The 16371-nt window shown below is 45.1% G+C and overlaps 1 protein-coding gene across 19 annotated transcripts in view; it reads left to right on the plus strand.

Moving 5' to 3' along the window:
* Tmcc3 (transmembrane and coiled-coil domain family 3) overlaps window positions 1-16371 on the plus strand; it is a 275765-nt gene that overhangs the window by 199518 nt on the left and 59876 nt on the right. The window contains exon 1 of one of the 19 annotated variants that reach the window (XM_031349730.1): window positions 6477-6719. The exons of the other annotated variants lie outside the window; for them this stretch is intronic. Coding sequence (XP_031205590.1) covers window positions 6642-6719 — 78 coding nt within the window. The 5' untranslated portion in view covers window positions 6477-6641. Of the gene's footprint in view, window positions 1-6476; window positions 6720-16371 lie in introns of those variants that run through there. 19 annotated transcript variants of the gene reach the window in all.

Below are 16371 nucleotides of genomic sequence, written 5' to 3' on the forward strand. Positions count from 1 at the left end.
CTCTCCTTTACTGTGTGCTCCATGACATGGATGTTCCATGTTATGTGTTCCGAGACATGGATGTTCCATGTTGTATGATCCATGACATGGACATTTATTTGCCTGTTCAGACACCAGGGCTGCTTCTGGTTTTTGATGTTGTCAATAAACCTGCCGTAAACATTTGTGGATCAGTATCAGCATAAACATGTTTTCTTCTCTGTGGGATAAAGCCCAGGAGAGCAATTGCTGGGTCAGATGGTTATGCACAGTTTAGTTTTGTAAAACCTACTGGGTTTACAAAACTCAGTTTTATAAAACAAAAGACAATTTAGTTTGTATAAAACTACTGGGGCTGGTGGTATAGACCTGTAGACCTACTTAGGATTCCTATAATCCTACTAAGGATTCTGAGGCAAGGAGGCTTGTAAGTGGAGAATTATAAATTCAAAGTCAGTTTGGGCAATTTGATAAGAGCTTGTTTCAAAAACAACTTTGGAAAGTGAGCTGGAGACATACCTTGATGGTAGAGCAGTTGCCTGCCGAGCACGTGTGAGACCCTTATGTCCACCTTCGGTACCACAAACAACAAGAAAGTGAGCAAACGAAACAACTGGCAGACTGCTGTCCAAAGAGGCCGGGCCACTTTCCGTTTCTATCTGTGCTAGATAGATCTGCATGAGTTACCTGATTTCTCCACATCTGCGCCACCACATCCCGTTCATTGTCCTTATTTTATCCATCTGGTCAGTGTGTAGTGACATATCATTGTGGTTTGATTTGCATTGCCCCTAGAGCTGATGAAGTCAGACCTAATAGCCTGTGTGTACTTTCCATTTATGTAGCATCGCCAGTAAAATGCCTTCTGTATCTTTCACCTATTCTTACTTGGATTGTTAACTTTTTATGGTCTAGTCTTGATAATTCTTTTTAAATTAGCAACTCTTCTTAGATCCAGCTTTATTATTAATAGCATCGTTACTTTGAGCTGCCTTGTATACCATTCTTATTATATGTGTTGCCAAAGCAAATATCATTCTTATATACATCAAAATGAATACTAAACATGCATGCTATACACACAAATACATATAACACATACATGCACACACTACACACATATATACACTATTCACATGCATACATACATACACATAAACATGCATTCTACACATATGTACACAGACACACACACACATACAAACACATATGCACATGCACACATGCTACTACCCTGGGGAAGTCTTTAACTTTCAATGTTGTTTTAGATATTGATTTTATCTTTTTGAGTGTCTTGCCTGCATATTTGTATGTGCATCATAAAGTGTCAGATCCCCTGAAACAGAAGGTTGTAAGCCACCAGGTGGGTGTTAGGAATTAAACTCAGGTCCTCTGGAAGAGCAATAAGTTCTCTTAACCAGTCAGCCATCTCCAACTCCTATTTAAAACAAACAAACAAACAAAAATAAATAAATAACAATAAAAAACAATTCTTTTTTGTTCTGTTTTGTTCTTTGAGATAGGGTCTTGCTAAGTAGTCCTGGCTGGCCTGAAATTCACATAGATAGATAGATGCTCCTGTCTCTGCCTCCCAAGTGCTGGGATTGAAGACACATACCACCGTGCCCAGCTCTCTGGGGAATTCATTATGCAGTCTGGATACTCATCTTTGTTAGATCCATGGTTATGCTGATAAATTCTATCTTTTTATATTAACAAGCTCTTTCACAATAGTAACAGTTTTAAACTTTGATGAGCTCCGGTACCTCTGAAGGCTGCCTGTAGCACCTTTTTTGATAATCATTGCTCTTGGGAATCTGTAACATGAAGTAATTGTATCTGCTTTTAACGGCACTGGGACTATCGGGAGGCAAGGCTTCTAGCCTACGGAGTCAATTCGAGTCTTTCCACTTTGTTGTGTGTGTTTTCTTTTGTTTAGCAACATATTGCAAAGTGGAAGTTTTGAGCTTCCGTGCCAGATCATTGCTGACTGTAAGTAAACAATGGAAATCGTTTCCATAATAGTCATATGGATTACGCTCTATCAGAAGCTAACCGTAAGGGTGGTCATTTGCAGTTGGCAATACACTAAGTAGTTAAAATCGGAGCTGGCAATTTTGCGTGCAATAGGCCACACAGCTTTTGAGCCTGATCTTAGTTAGGGTAGCTACTGCTGTGAAGAGATTCCATGACCATGGTAAGTTTCATAAAGGAAAACATTTAATTGGGAGTGGCTTATAGTTCAGAGGTTTATCATGGTGGTGTGCAGGCAGAGATAGTGTTGAAGAAGGATCTGAGAGTTCAACACCTTGATCCCCAGGCAGCAGATGAGTAAGCCACACTGGGCATAGTTTAAGCATAAGAGACCTGAAAGCCCACCCCCACAATGACGTACTTCCTCCAACAAGGCCACTCCCATTCCAACAAGGTCACACCTCCTAATAGTGCCACTCCCTATGGGCCTATAGGGGTTATTTTCTCTCAAACCACCACAGGCTCTAATCTAAACATCTTCAAATTTTGCTATCAGATACATATCTGAGCATAATGTATTTAACTTGAACTATCTGAGTAAATTTTAATTCTTTCCTTTGCTCTCTCTAGCTCTAAACCTTAAGGAGGAAAAGCTCTGGTTTTAGTTCTAGAAATCTCTCCTGCAAAGGGAATACCTTCTGTATAATTTAATTAAAAATAGAAGATAAAAGGGGAGTAACCCTTTCCTTCATACATTATGAAGTCACTATGTAGGGGAGAGCTGCCCTCCTCTGTCTCCTAAGTCCTGGGGTTAAAGGTATGTACCATAATGCCTGCTATTGCCTTTACAAGTTTCATCTTGAAAGAGTATGTATGGAAAAGTTGGTTTACATTGCTTTTATGGTTCTCAGTAATTTTTATGGAATAACTTTGTTTTCCTAAAGAAGTAAGTTTTTTTCCTGTACTTTAATTTTTTTGTATTTTTAATCTCTACGTTGAATGCAGAATGCTTGCAATTTTCTGTGGCTTGGTTTTTTTGTTTCTCAGGAGTGTTTGTGAAATTCAAAGCTGAGGTTCAGTCTGTGGCTCCTGTTCTCACCTTAGTATTTCTTCTTCTAGACAGAAGCATGTTTTTAATGCTGTTAGCATGTTTTAAATGCTGTTAGCATGTTTGGTTTTTTTTTTAATGCTAATAAATATTTGCTGTTTATGCTTTGGGAAACCTGCTTTTTTGTGATGGGATAAAATGATCTCCAATTTTCTTTTGAAAAATTGAAGCTATAGGTTTGTTTTCTTTGTCTTTAAAAAATAATTTTACAGCGTGTGTATATGTGTGTGTGTATGTCTGTGTGGTGTATGAGTGTGTACCCGTGCAGGTGCCAAGCTGTACATATAGAGACCAGGAGACCACTTTCGAGAACCTGCCCACCATGTGGGTTCCAGGCTTTGAATCCAGGCTACCTGGCTTACTCCTAAGCTTTTACCCTCCAAGACTCTTGCTTTTAAGTCCTATCTGATATTGATTTTTGTGTATGATGTGAGTGAATCTATCTTCTCTTATAAGAAAAAAGGCAAATTATGCCATGGATTTCTTAAAACTTTTTCATAAACTTCTGTCTTCTTCTGAATGAAACTCAAAGTTCTGAAAATGGCCTATAGTTGATCTTAGCCAAAAGGCAGAGAATCGATTGAAAATGGCCTAAAAGGCCATGTAGGAGTCTCATCCTCTGAGGCAGCCCCTCCCACCTCATCCCCTATGTGCTTCCGAGGGAACATGGTCCTCCCACCTCATTCCCTATGTGCTCCTGAGGGAACATGGTCCTCCTCCTTGCTCTTCCTTGAGCTCCTCTCAGTGTGCCTGCTGCAAACCTCTTGACATGTTCATCTGTGTGAAATTCCTAGACTCCTACATGTCTTGGTAAGTATTTCATGGCTGTGAAGAGAGACACACTGATCATGGTTTATAAAAAGTGTAGTAAGACCAATTTAAACTTATTCTCATCCCATCTAGCTTATGAATGAAGAGACTCAGACTACGGTTATTTTATTTGGCTTTGACAATTAGTGGGGGTAACACCTAATTTACTTTTCTAACTGCTGGCCTGGTTACTTCCCCAGCAGTGGACCCCAGATACTTGCTGTTTCTTCCGGCCATGTGCTCATGGTCCATCTTCTCTCAGGACAGCTTCCTCCTCCTCTCCCTCCCTTCCTCTTCCTCCCCCTCTTCTTCCTCTTCCTCCCCCACTTCTTCCTCCTCCTCCCCCTCTTCTTCCTCCTCCTCCCCCTCCTGTGTCCTTCTCTCCCTCTCAGCAACCTCCAAGCAGGTAACTCAAAACCCACCTACCTCTAATCCCTCAAGTAATTGGCTGCAGCCGTTTCTATTTAACCAATAGTTTTATGTTAAGGAACAAGGTTTGTACAACAAAAGCTTCAAGTACAGAAGTTAGCATTACAATACATAGCAACAGACCAAACCTCAATAAACAAGTATTTACAGTTTCAGAGGTTCAGTCCATTGTCCTCATGGCAGGAAGCATGGCAGCATGCAGGCAGACTTGGTGCTGGAGGAGGAGCTGAGAGTTCTGCATCTGGAAGAGAGAGACTCTAGGCTTAAGCTTTTGAAACTTCAAATCCCACTCCCAGTGACTCCCTTCCAATGAGGCCACATTCCAAAACCTTTCAAATAGTGTCACTCCCTGGTGAGCAAGCATTCAAATCGATGAGCCTATGGGGCATTCTCATTCAAACCATCACATACATTACTGTCTCTCACTTCCTAAGTCTACATTCCTCATACAAACCATAGTCTCTGCTCAAATATTGCCCTATTACAAAAGCTTCTCTGGACATCATAACTGAAATCACACACACACACACACATACACACTCACAATCTCTACTTTTTTCGTGGAAGAATTTACCTGAAAATCTCTCTGGACCTGGTGTGTGTGTGTGTGTATGTGTGTGTGTGTGTGTGTGTGTGCATTTTATTTTAAAGGTTCTTTTTCCCCTTAAATGGCTTTAGATTAGGTTTCTGATTCTTTTTAAGTTTTAATAATTTACTCTACTTTTTGCATAGTTAATATGTATCCACATTTAAGATGCATACATAGTAAAAACAATCAACAAACAATCCTCCCATCTGCCCTGTAGCTGCCCAGTCCTCATTTCTCGACTTCAGCTGCCTTTTCACTTATTACTGTAGGCTTTTTATCTTGTCAGAAATGTGTTCTGTATATATAAGCACCAGCATATATTTATGTATATGTAGGTATGTATATATGTATGTATCTATATCTCTCTATATGGATATAATACACATTGCACTTTCAGTAAATGGTAGAACACCCTATATTATCCAGCACCTTGCTTTTCTTCTCTTACATAGATGCTAGAAATTATTCCATAGTTGGAGGGCCATGGTATCTGCTACACTTGCCTAATACTCCACTAAGTGGACATGATTGGTTCCCTGGTCTCCTTGTGAATGACACATAGTTCAGGTCCTCCTCAGTCTTAGCCAGAGTTCCTTATCTTTCATCAAGCCTCTCACAGGACTATCAGATGGACCTCTTAGACTTCCATTCTGATCTTCTCAACTCCTGGTTCAGGAAGCCCAGCAGCTTGCTAAACACCCACAGAAGGAAGGTGAACTTCTTAATGTTGAAAGTACATTTCCCCCACCCTTTAACCCCCAACTCTGTTATCCCTTTGTGCCTGAAGACACCCACTAAATTGACACCTTGAGGGTTTTTTTCCCCCTTTTTTCTTTTCCCTAAACGCACAGACCAGTTTTCTCTCAGCCAGCTAGGGGATAAACACCTCCTCCCCTCCCTGTAGGCAGACTACAGTGCACTCTGGGCCTGTTAGGATCAGTGATTTAAAACCTGCCGATCCAGTCTCAGAGGCACATCCGACATAATCTGACCTTGTGTAGCGAATTTGGGATTGGGCAACCGATACCACATTGATTACCCATCAGTACTTTTTCTCTTTAAATTACAAATTCCGGTGTGGGCAGGGAGCACACGATGGAACTAGAGAACGCTAAAGTGAAAAGATGTCCGGGTTTCAAAGTAGCTTACAACACAGTGAGTCACACAAGCACAATTAAGATACACAACACAGTGGGAGTGCCGCACCGTGGAATACTAGATGGGAAAATGCCCCATCCGTCCTGGAATCCTTAGCCCACTGTCCAGCAAGTAAGTGTGCCTGTTGAGTGAAATAGATATATTTCATTCACATATTTATATATGCAGCCCTTAAGGCATCCGGCAACCGCCGGTGTGCTCAAACCCGTCTTTTTTTTTTTTTTTTTAAATCACACTCAAGGGGGTCCATAACCTGTGCGGGCGTCGCTCATCTGAGTCGTGGGAGGCGTGGGAGAGCGTGGGCCACGTTCGCAGGCAGGGAGGGCGGCTGAGCCCGGCACCTGGAGCGGGGCTAGGCGCCGCTCGGGGCGCAGGGGCGGGGAGCGGGGGGAAGGGGCGGAGACTGTCGCCCGCCTCCCCACTCCGGCGGCGGCGCAGGGCCGTGGGGTGTCGGCAGCAGCTGCAGCCGCCCGCGCCACCCCTTCGGCCGCGGCTCCGGGGCGAGGGTGAGCCGAGCACGGCGGGCAGCTGCCATCCGGCGCCGAGTGGAGCGGCGGCCCTGGAGGACGCAAAGTTGTCCGTCTAAGCGGAGACATGCCGGGCAGCGACACGGCGCTCACCGTGGACCGAACCTACTCGGATCCCGGCCGGCACCACCGCTGCAAGAGCCGGGTGAGGGCGCGCACAGGGCGGCGCGGGGGTGAGAGTCTGCGTGGGGAGGGCGCGGGTCGGGTCGGCTCAGAGGCACAGCACCGCCGAACCCATCGCCGGCCTCTCCGGATCGGGAAGGTCCGGGGAAACCCTGCGGCCCCGGGACGCGGGGCCACCGCTGGAATCAGAGGCGAGCCAGCCCTATTCCACGACGGTGTCGCCCGGCTCTCTTCCCCGCCAGAGAGCGCACGCTGCTTGCCGGGCCCCCGGGACTCCCGGGGTCTAGCTCGGGGCACAGCCACCTGCGGGGCTCCGCATTGCTGCTGTGTCCCCAACCTCGCAGCCGAGTCCCAGCCTGCACCGTGCGCCCCGGACGCGCTGCCTAGATCAAAAGTCGGTCTCGGCAGGCGCGGACGCTCCGGAGTTGAGAGCCGTGCAGAACGGGCGCCTTCGCCACGGTTTGCAGCGTAATTTGCTGTTGCTGATTTTGGCTGTGAGCGAAAATAGCTCTTCTGAGCAAGCTATGGAGACCGGCCATGGAGGGCTTCACTATAAAGACGGAGGCCCCAGCCCCAGCTCTGGGCCCCTCCTGAAGAACACCTTCCCTTCTGGGCAGCTCAAGTGTTCAGCAAGGATGTGAGCACGTCTTCCCCCCACCCCACCCCCGTCCCCCAAATCCCTTCTCTCTTTGGCCGATTAAAGAGCCATTTGAAGCAACACCTCCTCCACTCTGGCAGGCGACACCTGGAGTTGTTCTCTGAGCCTCCCAACTTCTGGCTTGTCCGAGGAACTGGGGACTCGATGTCTACTTTCTTGTATAAAGTTCGTAGAAATAGCACAGGCATAGTTTTTACCTCTCCGCCTCTAAGATCAAGTTGCGGCCATAAGTGATAGGCGTATGCAGGGGTCCCTTATACAGAATGTGGGTACTCAGTCACTATTTGAAACAGTAATCGATTCTCCCAGAGGTGGCATGTTTACCTCATTTCACTTTTCACTTTAGGGCCTCTTACATCAATTTAGAAAAAATGATTTTTTTTTTAAACACAAATTTAATGTGTTTGGTGGAATCGCTCCTGCATCGACCGGCTCCTTCTCGGTTTCTTTAGAAGCTTCATAACAGTGAAGCAGGAAAGTATTCCAAAACTCCATAAGAAAAACATTGACAGTTTTGGTTACCTGCAGTCAGAAGTTTGTTTGGGAGGGCAACCACTTGTGAACCCAGCTGACTGAAGGAAAGGTCTTTTTTGAAAGCATTTGTAACGTGTTGGGGGTGGGGATAATGGTACTAGTGCAGTTCACTTATGAGGTTGTAATGCTAAGATAATTTGAGAGCCTGGGTTGTCATAACTCAATGGTGTCTGTAAGCAAGCAGGGTTGGTAAGCTGGTGAGCACTGGCAAAACTCTTGGAATGAGCTTTCCAAAATTCAAGAGTTGTTGCCAGTCAGGTGGAGGTGGGAATGGGTGCTCACACACTCAGGTGGGAAGTGAAAAGATTAGCTGAACTGCAGATGTTGGCTTCTTCGCCACACCTGTCTCTCCTCAAAGTGACCAAGACATCTTGTCAAGGGGATTTTTTTTTTCCTTAAAATCCTGCTCACCATGTTTTATTTGTTACTTATCAGTAGGGAGATACTGGATTTGCAAGTAAACTGCAGTAAAACTGAGTTAGGTGATGGATGTACTGATTATTCTCAGTAATTAGCCCACTGGGCAGATGAAACCTAGTGAGGAATAGAAGGGGGGGAGGGGAGAGGGGGAGAAGAGGAGGGGAGGGCTGGAGTTGAGCAGGCCTAGATTACAGTTCAAGGCTCTCCGAGAGATCCCTATTTAGCCTTCTGGACTGTCTGCTTTTAGTTTTTGTTGTTGTTGTTGCTATTGTTTTGGGGTTTTTGAAACAAGGTCTCCTTATGTAGCCCAAGCTGGCCTCCAACCCATGATCCTCTTGTCTTGCCTTCTGAATGCTGGAATTACAGGCATGCGCTGGCATTGCTTTTAGGTTTGTTTGTTTGTTTTGTTTTGTTTTTGGTCTGCTTTCCTGTGGAGACATCAAGGCATCAGGAGGGCTAACATAAGAACTTTTCTCTAGGAGGGCTGGTGTAACTTTGCACCCCTCCTTAAGGCTGCAATAAGGTCCGCTGTAATGAAGGCACAGCGAAAGCAGTTTTGCTGTGGCAGAAGGCAGCCTCCCATTAAGTGATCTAGCTGCTCCTTTGTGGAACTCAATTTGATGTAGCTATAAAAAAAAGCATTTTCTCATTACACCCGGAAAAGTACGCTGTACAAAAGGAAAGCACAAAACGGCATAAGGGCTTAAAGTTCTTGGTGTTACTCTCTCATTGGAAACAAACTGGGAGTTAAAGAGAATCCCTGCCTCTGGCAAACTGGCTTTAAAAAAATGCAGATAATTACTGGGGTGGATGCAGAGGTGACTAACCTTTCAAAAACGGGTAGTTTCCTCCGCGAAACACCTTGTTGATTAACAATGGTCATTTAAAAGATTCCCCTTGGGGTAACTGAGAAAACACACATCACTTTTGCTGGACTCTTTTAAATCTTTGAGACTAGATGGTAATGAGATGGGGGACTACTTTAATATTGCAGAGATCTATTTTTACAGCCAGGTAGACTAACCTAGATTCTCCTCCTGTCCAACTCCGCCCCCCCCCCCCCCCCCCCCCCCACTTAGCAAAAACTGTAATGTAACAAATGACATTTTTTCTGCTGTCTTGAAGCTGAAAAGCCAGAGTCATTCACAGCTTTAAACTTCATCTTTGTAAAACTAAAAAAAATGATGCTTGTTAACTTGACACACACAACATCTTTCTACTTTAAAAGAGTGTGCATAATTAGAGCCTGTGTTGGTTTTTTTTTTCTTTATGCCCTAGATAGTCAGACCCTATCACCAAAGCCTATATTAAGAATATAGGCAGTCTGTCTTCCACATCTTAGCTAGTTTTTGTTAATTATGTGAGTCTAGTTTTTTTTTTCTTTAGCTAGTTGGTTGTCACTTTAAGTGTTTAATGCCACTTGGCATTCCCTTTAGCCACTTGGGTACAGCTGTGAACTGGTGTTGAATATTATTGGATATGTAAATATTATTTGGAGGTCTCTACCCCACCTTAGATCATTTAGTTCCCAAATAAAAGACACAGAACCTTTATATTTATAATAAGCCTCAAAGCACTAGAGCTGGGCAGATATCAGCACTATGCTAGTTTGTCTACTCCCTGTCAGTAACCTCCAGATATCTACCCGGAGATAGCATGTTCCGCTGTTGCCACTCCTACTGCAACAGGCTGGTCCTCATGACCATGAGCTCATGATCCAACCTACCCCATGGTGGTTTCTCCTCACATCCACCCCAGTATCATTTCTTGTCTTGGTCCCTGCTTGAGACCCCCAAGTCTAGAACCCTTGCTCTGCCCACTCTACTGCCCATTCCAGGCTGTAGACATCTTTATCAACCAATCATGGATAACTTGGCGGGGGGAGGGTGGGTGTAACGTTCACACAACAGAAGTGTGTGGATCTGCTCACCTTGGGGTACAAAATTCAGCATTTGAATACAAGCTGAACTAGACCAACCTCCTACAGACTATTGGGGCTCCAAGGACAGAGACATAGCTCCCAACTGGCCTCAAATAACTTTCTGGAGACTCTAGTCCCTTCTGGAGATAGTAGGCGTCTTTAGGGTTTTACCGCTGTGAACAGACACCATGACCAATGCAAGTCTTTTTTTTTTTTTTTAGATATTTTCTTTATTTACATGTAAATTTCTCCTTTCCCAGTTTCCCCTCCAAAAAACAAAGAAACAAACAAAAACAACAAAAACAAACCCCTGTTGCCTCCCCGCTCCCCATGCCTGCCACCCCATCCAATGCAAGTCTTATAAAGTATAACATTTGATTTGAGCTGGCCTACAGGTTCAGAGGTTCAGTCCAACACTTAATTTCCACCCACCCTGTCCAGAGCACTGCACTGTGAAAGGTCTCTAGGTACAGTTGGTACCCAGAGAGGACAAATTCTAACAGATAATAATGCTTTTAGCTGTTATCATCAATGTGGGAACCTGGCAACATTCAGGCAGGCATGGTGCAGGAGGAGCTGAGAGTTCTACATCTTCATCTGAAGGCTGCTAGTGCAATATTGGCTTCCAGGCAGCTAGGATGAGGGTCTTAACTCCAACAAGGCCTCACCCACTCCAACAGGGCCACACCTTTTAATAGTGCCACTCCCTGGGCCGAGCATGGACAAACCCTCACAGTAGGGGACACCGACAGAACAGGTGGCTGGCGGTCAGTCCACTCCTCATGTTGTGAATTTGAATCTTAAATAAGAGGTTGTTTGTTTTTTTTAGTTGGCAGTTGTATGATTCAGATGTTCTTGCTTTCATCTGTATGTGAAGCGAATTTATTTTTTTCTTACTGTTAGAATGCCACGATCCCTTGGCGTGACTCTCCTAACTAAGGTCCCCTATTACACTGTCAACCACTGGGCTTTCTTTGACATCTCTACAGTTGGTCCTTAAGCCACTTAAGACTTTGACTATTTCTATGTTATCAAGCATCCAAGGGAGGACCCGACTATTTTTTCCACAGACTCACCTTCATCAGGCTTGCCCGCTCTAATGTAGATTGCTCCATCACTTGGACCCTCTAATCGTCCCTTGCCTTAGCTTCTTCTATGCAGTAGGGGCAGTATAAGGAATGGATGCCAGTAAGGCCTATGAAACCTGAGGCGCATGCATACTAAGAACCCAATAGGTGGTGAGCTTATTTTGTTTATTTATTTATATATTTATACAATGTTATCAGGAGGCTCCATGAGCCTGAAAATTAAGACACCTAATTTTGCGACAAACCCACTGAGCATCTTTTGTGCCCTAGCTGCAGTTCCTTGTATCAGGAAGAGCCTGTAGTATCTGCCTGAAGTAGAACCTGTGTGGAGCCTGAGGGCCACACCTGTCACACATTGGGAACATTCCCAGGGGGATGCTGAAAGATAGCCAGAGGCTATCAGGAAGAGGGAGGTGTTGTGGCCTTCCTAGGGGAGCTACAGTGAGTTGATAGCTTGCCTGTTCCCGGGGGAAGGAAGTAGGACAGATGGAACCTGACTCTCCTAGGTGTCCCTGACCTAGGGAGGAGGCACACTGAGTAGTTTGTAAGAACCGCTTTCATCAGTGTTTCGTTTCATTCTAGAGTTAAGCAAAGAGACTCCCTACCATAGCAAGAGTCTTAAGTCAATTTGTTTACATTAGGAGGGGTAGGTCGATGGTTGTGTTTGTTCGTTTGTTTGTTTTGGTTTTTGGTTTTCTTTTTTTGAGCCTTGCTTTGCTGCAGGCTCACCAGCTCTCCCTTCAGAGATGAATGACTTGCCAGCCACCACCAGCAGCTCACACATGCCTGTCACATCCGCTGCAGAGCAGCAAGACAGCTGCCACCAAGTTGGATCTCGAAATATGTTTTCCTTTAAGACGCTTCCTGAATTCCCAGAGCCAAAAACCCCAGAGTCCCAGATGAAAATTCCCCACATCTCCAGGAGAATCGGCAGTGTTTTTAGCCTCACTGTTTCCTAATTGCTTTTTTTGTGTGTGTGTTTTCAGTGGAGGGGGTGGCGAGAGAAAAAGGCGAAGGAGCTGTGAATCACTGAACTGTGTGAATCAGAATTAGGACTTTTCATTCCTTCTAAAAGGAACATCAGTTTACATGCTTTGTGCATCTTGTAGCCACCTCTCGGATGATGTGCAGTGGTTCGAGCTGAAGGGAAACCTTCTTCACAAAGGCCAAAAGAACATGTGTGAAAAGGATGTAACAACAATAGCCAGCGCACACCAATCACATCATGCTCATCAGGACAAGCCAGTGCTTCAGGTCCAAGCTCCCCCTGCTCTTCTAAATGGAGCCTACTTGGTCCTAACTACTTCCCTGGTAGACCCTCAGGTGAATTCTGATGTCTTGGTAATCTGAATGGACTCGGTGAAGCAGCTTCGTCCTGATAAACCACTTGGCTGCTCTGAGAGAGAGCTGTGTATGGCTCCCTCAAAGCACCTCCCCACTTGGATGATCTAGACTCTTATGATGACGTGGTCCTTTCTAGCCTTTGGCGCCTAGCCCTATGTTCCAAGTAAAGTTTTGGAATGAATGGTATGGAATAACTTGTAGACTTTTTTATAATGCCCAGGGTAAGGATTCTGTTTAGGAGTGTGGAGAAGTCTTAAAGAGTACTAAGTAAGGTCATAGTTTAAGATAATTAGAGCAGGGTTGGAGAGGTTTCTCAGAGGTTATGAGTTCTGGATGGTAGTCCAGAGGACCCTGGTCCGAATTCCAGTATCTTCATGGTAGCTCAGAACTATCTGTAACTCTTATCTCAGGCTTCCCAAAGGTACCACACACTCAGGCTACACAAACATACACACTGGCAAAGCACCCCTACCAAATAAAAAATGTCTTTAAGTTAGGGACCTATCTTCTAGCCTGATAATAGGTCTTCAGAGGGTTGGCCATTAATGAGCATGTGAGCATTGCATCCAGAAGGTGCCTGCAGATTTGTTTCCTGACTAAGATGAGCGCTCACCCTTGTTCTCTGTGTCCCACCTGTGGTCACCAGGCAGTCTTCTGGGAAGTCCCTCGGAACAAGCCTCTCGTGTTTCCCTGGACACACTCTGAGGAAGCCCACCAGAGTGGTTTAGGCTGCAGGTTCTAGAGTCTCCTCCTTGGCTGAACTCCCCGTAGTGAACCCAGGGGCATGGGGACCCAGTTACCTTTCTACTGAAGCTGTCTGTCAAGGTGCTTCCTCTGGAGAACTGTTGCTTACGTTGTGTGATGAGACATGCATCAGAAGCATTTGGCCCAACCCCTGCCAGATGGTCAGTGACACCCCCCCCACCTAAGGTGGAAGTTCTGCTGACTGCCACTTCAGGGGCTCCCTTTGTGTAGAAGCCTTCGGGGGTGGGTGAGCAGGGAGATATCCAGCACTTTGCACTTTCTGTAGAGGGAAGATATTTTTTGGTGTTGGCTTCTGGAAATGCATGGCATTCAACAAGAGCCCTCTCATGCCTCAGCTCTAAAGACACTTGAGCATAAAGGAGAGCGATTTGGATGAACTGGGAAAACAATTACCCAGTGGCCACACCGGGACCTTTATGAGGTCCCTTTCTTTGCTAGACAGCCCATACTCCTCATATGGTGAAGGGTTGGGAGGCTAGAACCCAAAGTTTACCATGTTAGACCTTGAAGTGAATATATGTATATGCATATATACACACACATACATACATATACACACATACATATACATATATGTGCTGGAGCGTGTACCTAGGGCCCTTACAATGGTAAATACATATTCGGTCATTAACCCACACAACCCCGGACCCTGGAAGGGAATTTAGACTTTAGCTCCAGACCATTCCATTAGCAAAAGTGGAAATGTCACTTAAACTATAACCAGTAAAATTGTATAACTAATACAAACTGATTGGGACTTACAATTTTCTGTCTATTTTCTTAACAGGGAATCCAGTTAAAAATAATTGCTATAAAAATATATATGTATATTTAAAACAAACACATGTCAAATGTACACTTTAAATCAAGTATATATTTTAAAATATATCCTGTCTATACTACTGGAGCTTGAATTCAGGCCCTACCGAGTTCATTGCTAAGTGTGCAGGAAGGCTCTCTAAATTAAACCAGGGAGAAGGAACATAAAATTACTTTGGGTGGAGGGACCTGGGAAGTTGCTCACTGGGATAATATGCTTGCTATGACAACAGAGGGACCTGGATTTAATTCAGGTTAATAACTTGTGTAAAAGCTGGGCATGGCTTACAACTCCTGTAGGTCTAGAGTTACAGGGCAGAGACAGTCAGATCCTGGGAGTTCACTTGCCAGCCAGCCTGCTTGTTAGGAAACAGCAAGCTTCACGTTCAGTGAGAGAGCTTCTCTTTTAAAAAAAAAAAAAAAAAAAAATGAAGGGCTGATGAGATGGTTCAGCAGGTAAAGGTGATTGCTGCCAAGCCTGATGGCCTGAGTTCAATCCCTGACACTCACATGGTGAAAGGAGAGAACTGACTCCCACAAATTGTCTTCTGATCCTCATATATTGCTGTGGCACACTTATGTCCTCCCCCAAATAAAGGCAAATAAGTGTAATTTTAAAATCAAAGAAATAACATAAGGTGGCGAATGATAAGGGGAGACACCTGACATACATCTCTGTTCTTTGTAAATGCACACTCCCACACGCACATGAGCATATACCCTGCCAATGCGCACACCCCCACACACCCACACATGTGTGAGCATATACCCTGCCAATGCACACACAGGCCTTTTCAGTGAAGAATTCATTGAATGGACTTAAAAGCGTGGGGGCTTTTCTAGGTAACAGCCATGTATTTGAGTGATTTAGTGTTAGACCAGTATCCTTTTGAGTTTATTTGGAGTTTTATGGGGGAGGAGGAAGAAAAGCCGCAGGAAATGTACAAAGCCACATGGCTGCGCTGGACTCTTGCCACTTCAGAACATCTTTCTCAAGCCTCCCCCTGCCCCCTTTTCAGCATCTTTGTGTTTTCAATCTAAAGTTGAGTGAAGTGAGCTCATCCTCCTCTTGGCCTTTTGCCAGCTGGGACAGGAAGCGGGGGTATGAGACACAGATGCACAAGCCGTTCAGTGCACCGTGCATTCTGCAAGCATGCAGCTTGAGATCCCTCCCACCTGGCTACCGTCGCCTCTGAAGCATCTGCCTCCGTGTGCCTTCCATCCAGAGGATCTTCTAACACCTCCTGTGCTCAGCACCGCCTGTTGTCAGTGTACAGACCAAATGTCCAATACCTGGAATGCTTTAGATCAAAAGTGGTTCAGATTTGGGATTTTCTTTGGATTCTGGAATATTTGTGTATGCATCACAAAATACCTTGAAGGCTTTGGCACCCAAGTCTAAACTCACTGACTTGACCCTAGCCCAGAGTGAAATGTGGTCTCTACTGTGTATTACCAGACATTTATGCTGTGCCTTACTGGGGAGTACTAGACATTTCTACCTAAATGCTACACCTTACTCTTCCTGTGTAGTGGCAGACTTTTCTACCTAAATGCTAGACCTCGATGTACCTCCAAGTCTTATCTGTCAGATGTAGTTCTTCCTCCCTGACATTCCCAGTGAGTACTTTGCCATATAGCCAGGCCCCAAGCCACACTCCTGGTACACTTCCTCAGCCACTCCCTTCCCCACAACATCAGAGGCCCACTTGAACAAACCAATGGTTGAGAACACCGACTTGAACGTCCGTCCCCTCTACCTACCAGCTGTGTGAACCACCACCGGAAGTAGCACTAGAAAATGCTGACAGGTACCTTGTTGGCTGAGTCACTCACGGTCTACCACAGAGTTCCCCAGACTTCAGCCATTCCCACGCCGCCCACACACAGCTTGACGCCGCCTGCACTATTATTTACTTGATATTTCCACTCTTTAAAACTTCAATTTATTAAAAAAAAAAAAATGTCACTGTGACTATGCTAAGTGCTGTCTGAATTTGAGGCTTGCAGTCCCAAGTGAGTATTGAGCAGGTGGGGGGTGGGGCTCTCACGGGAGCCTCTGCCCTACCTTTCTCCTGGACTGGATCAGCTGGATTGGGTTGAGGTTTGAAAAGATAGACCTCCC

The sequence above is a fragment of the Mastomys coucha genome, unplaced genomic scaffold (assembly GCF_008632895.1).
Source record: "Mastomys coucha isolate ucsf_1 unplaced genomic scaffold, UCSF_Mcou_1 pScaffold4, whole genome shotgun sequence".
NCBI lineage: Eukaryota > Metazoa > Chordata > Mammalia > Rodentia > Muridae > Mastomys > Mastomys coucha.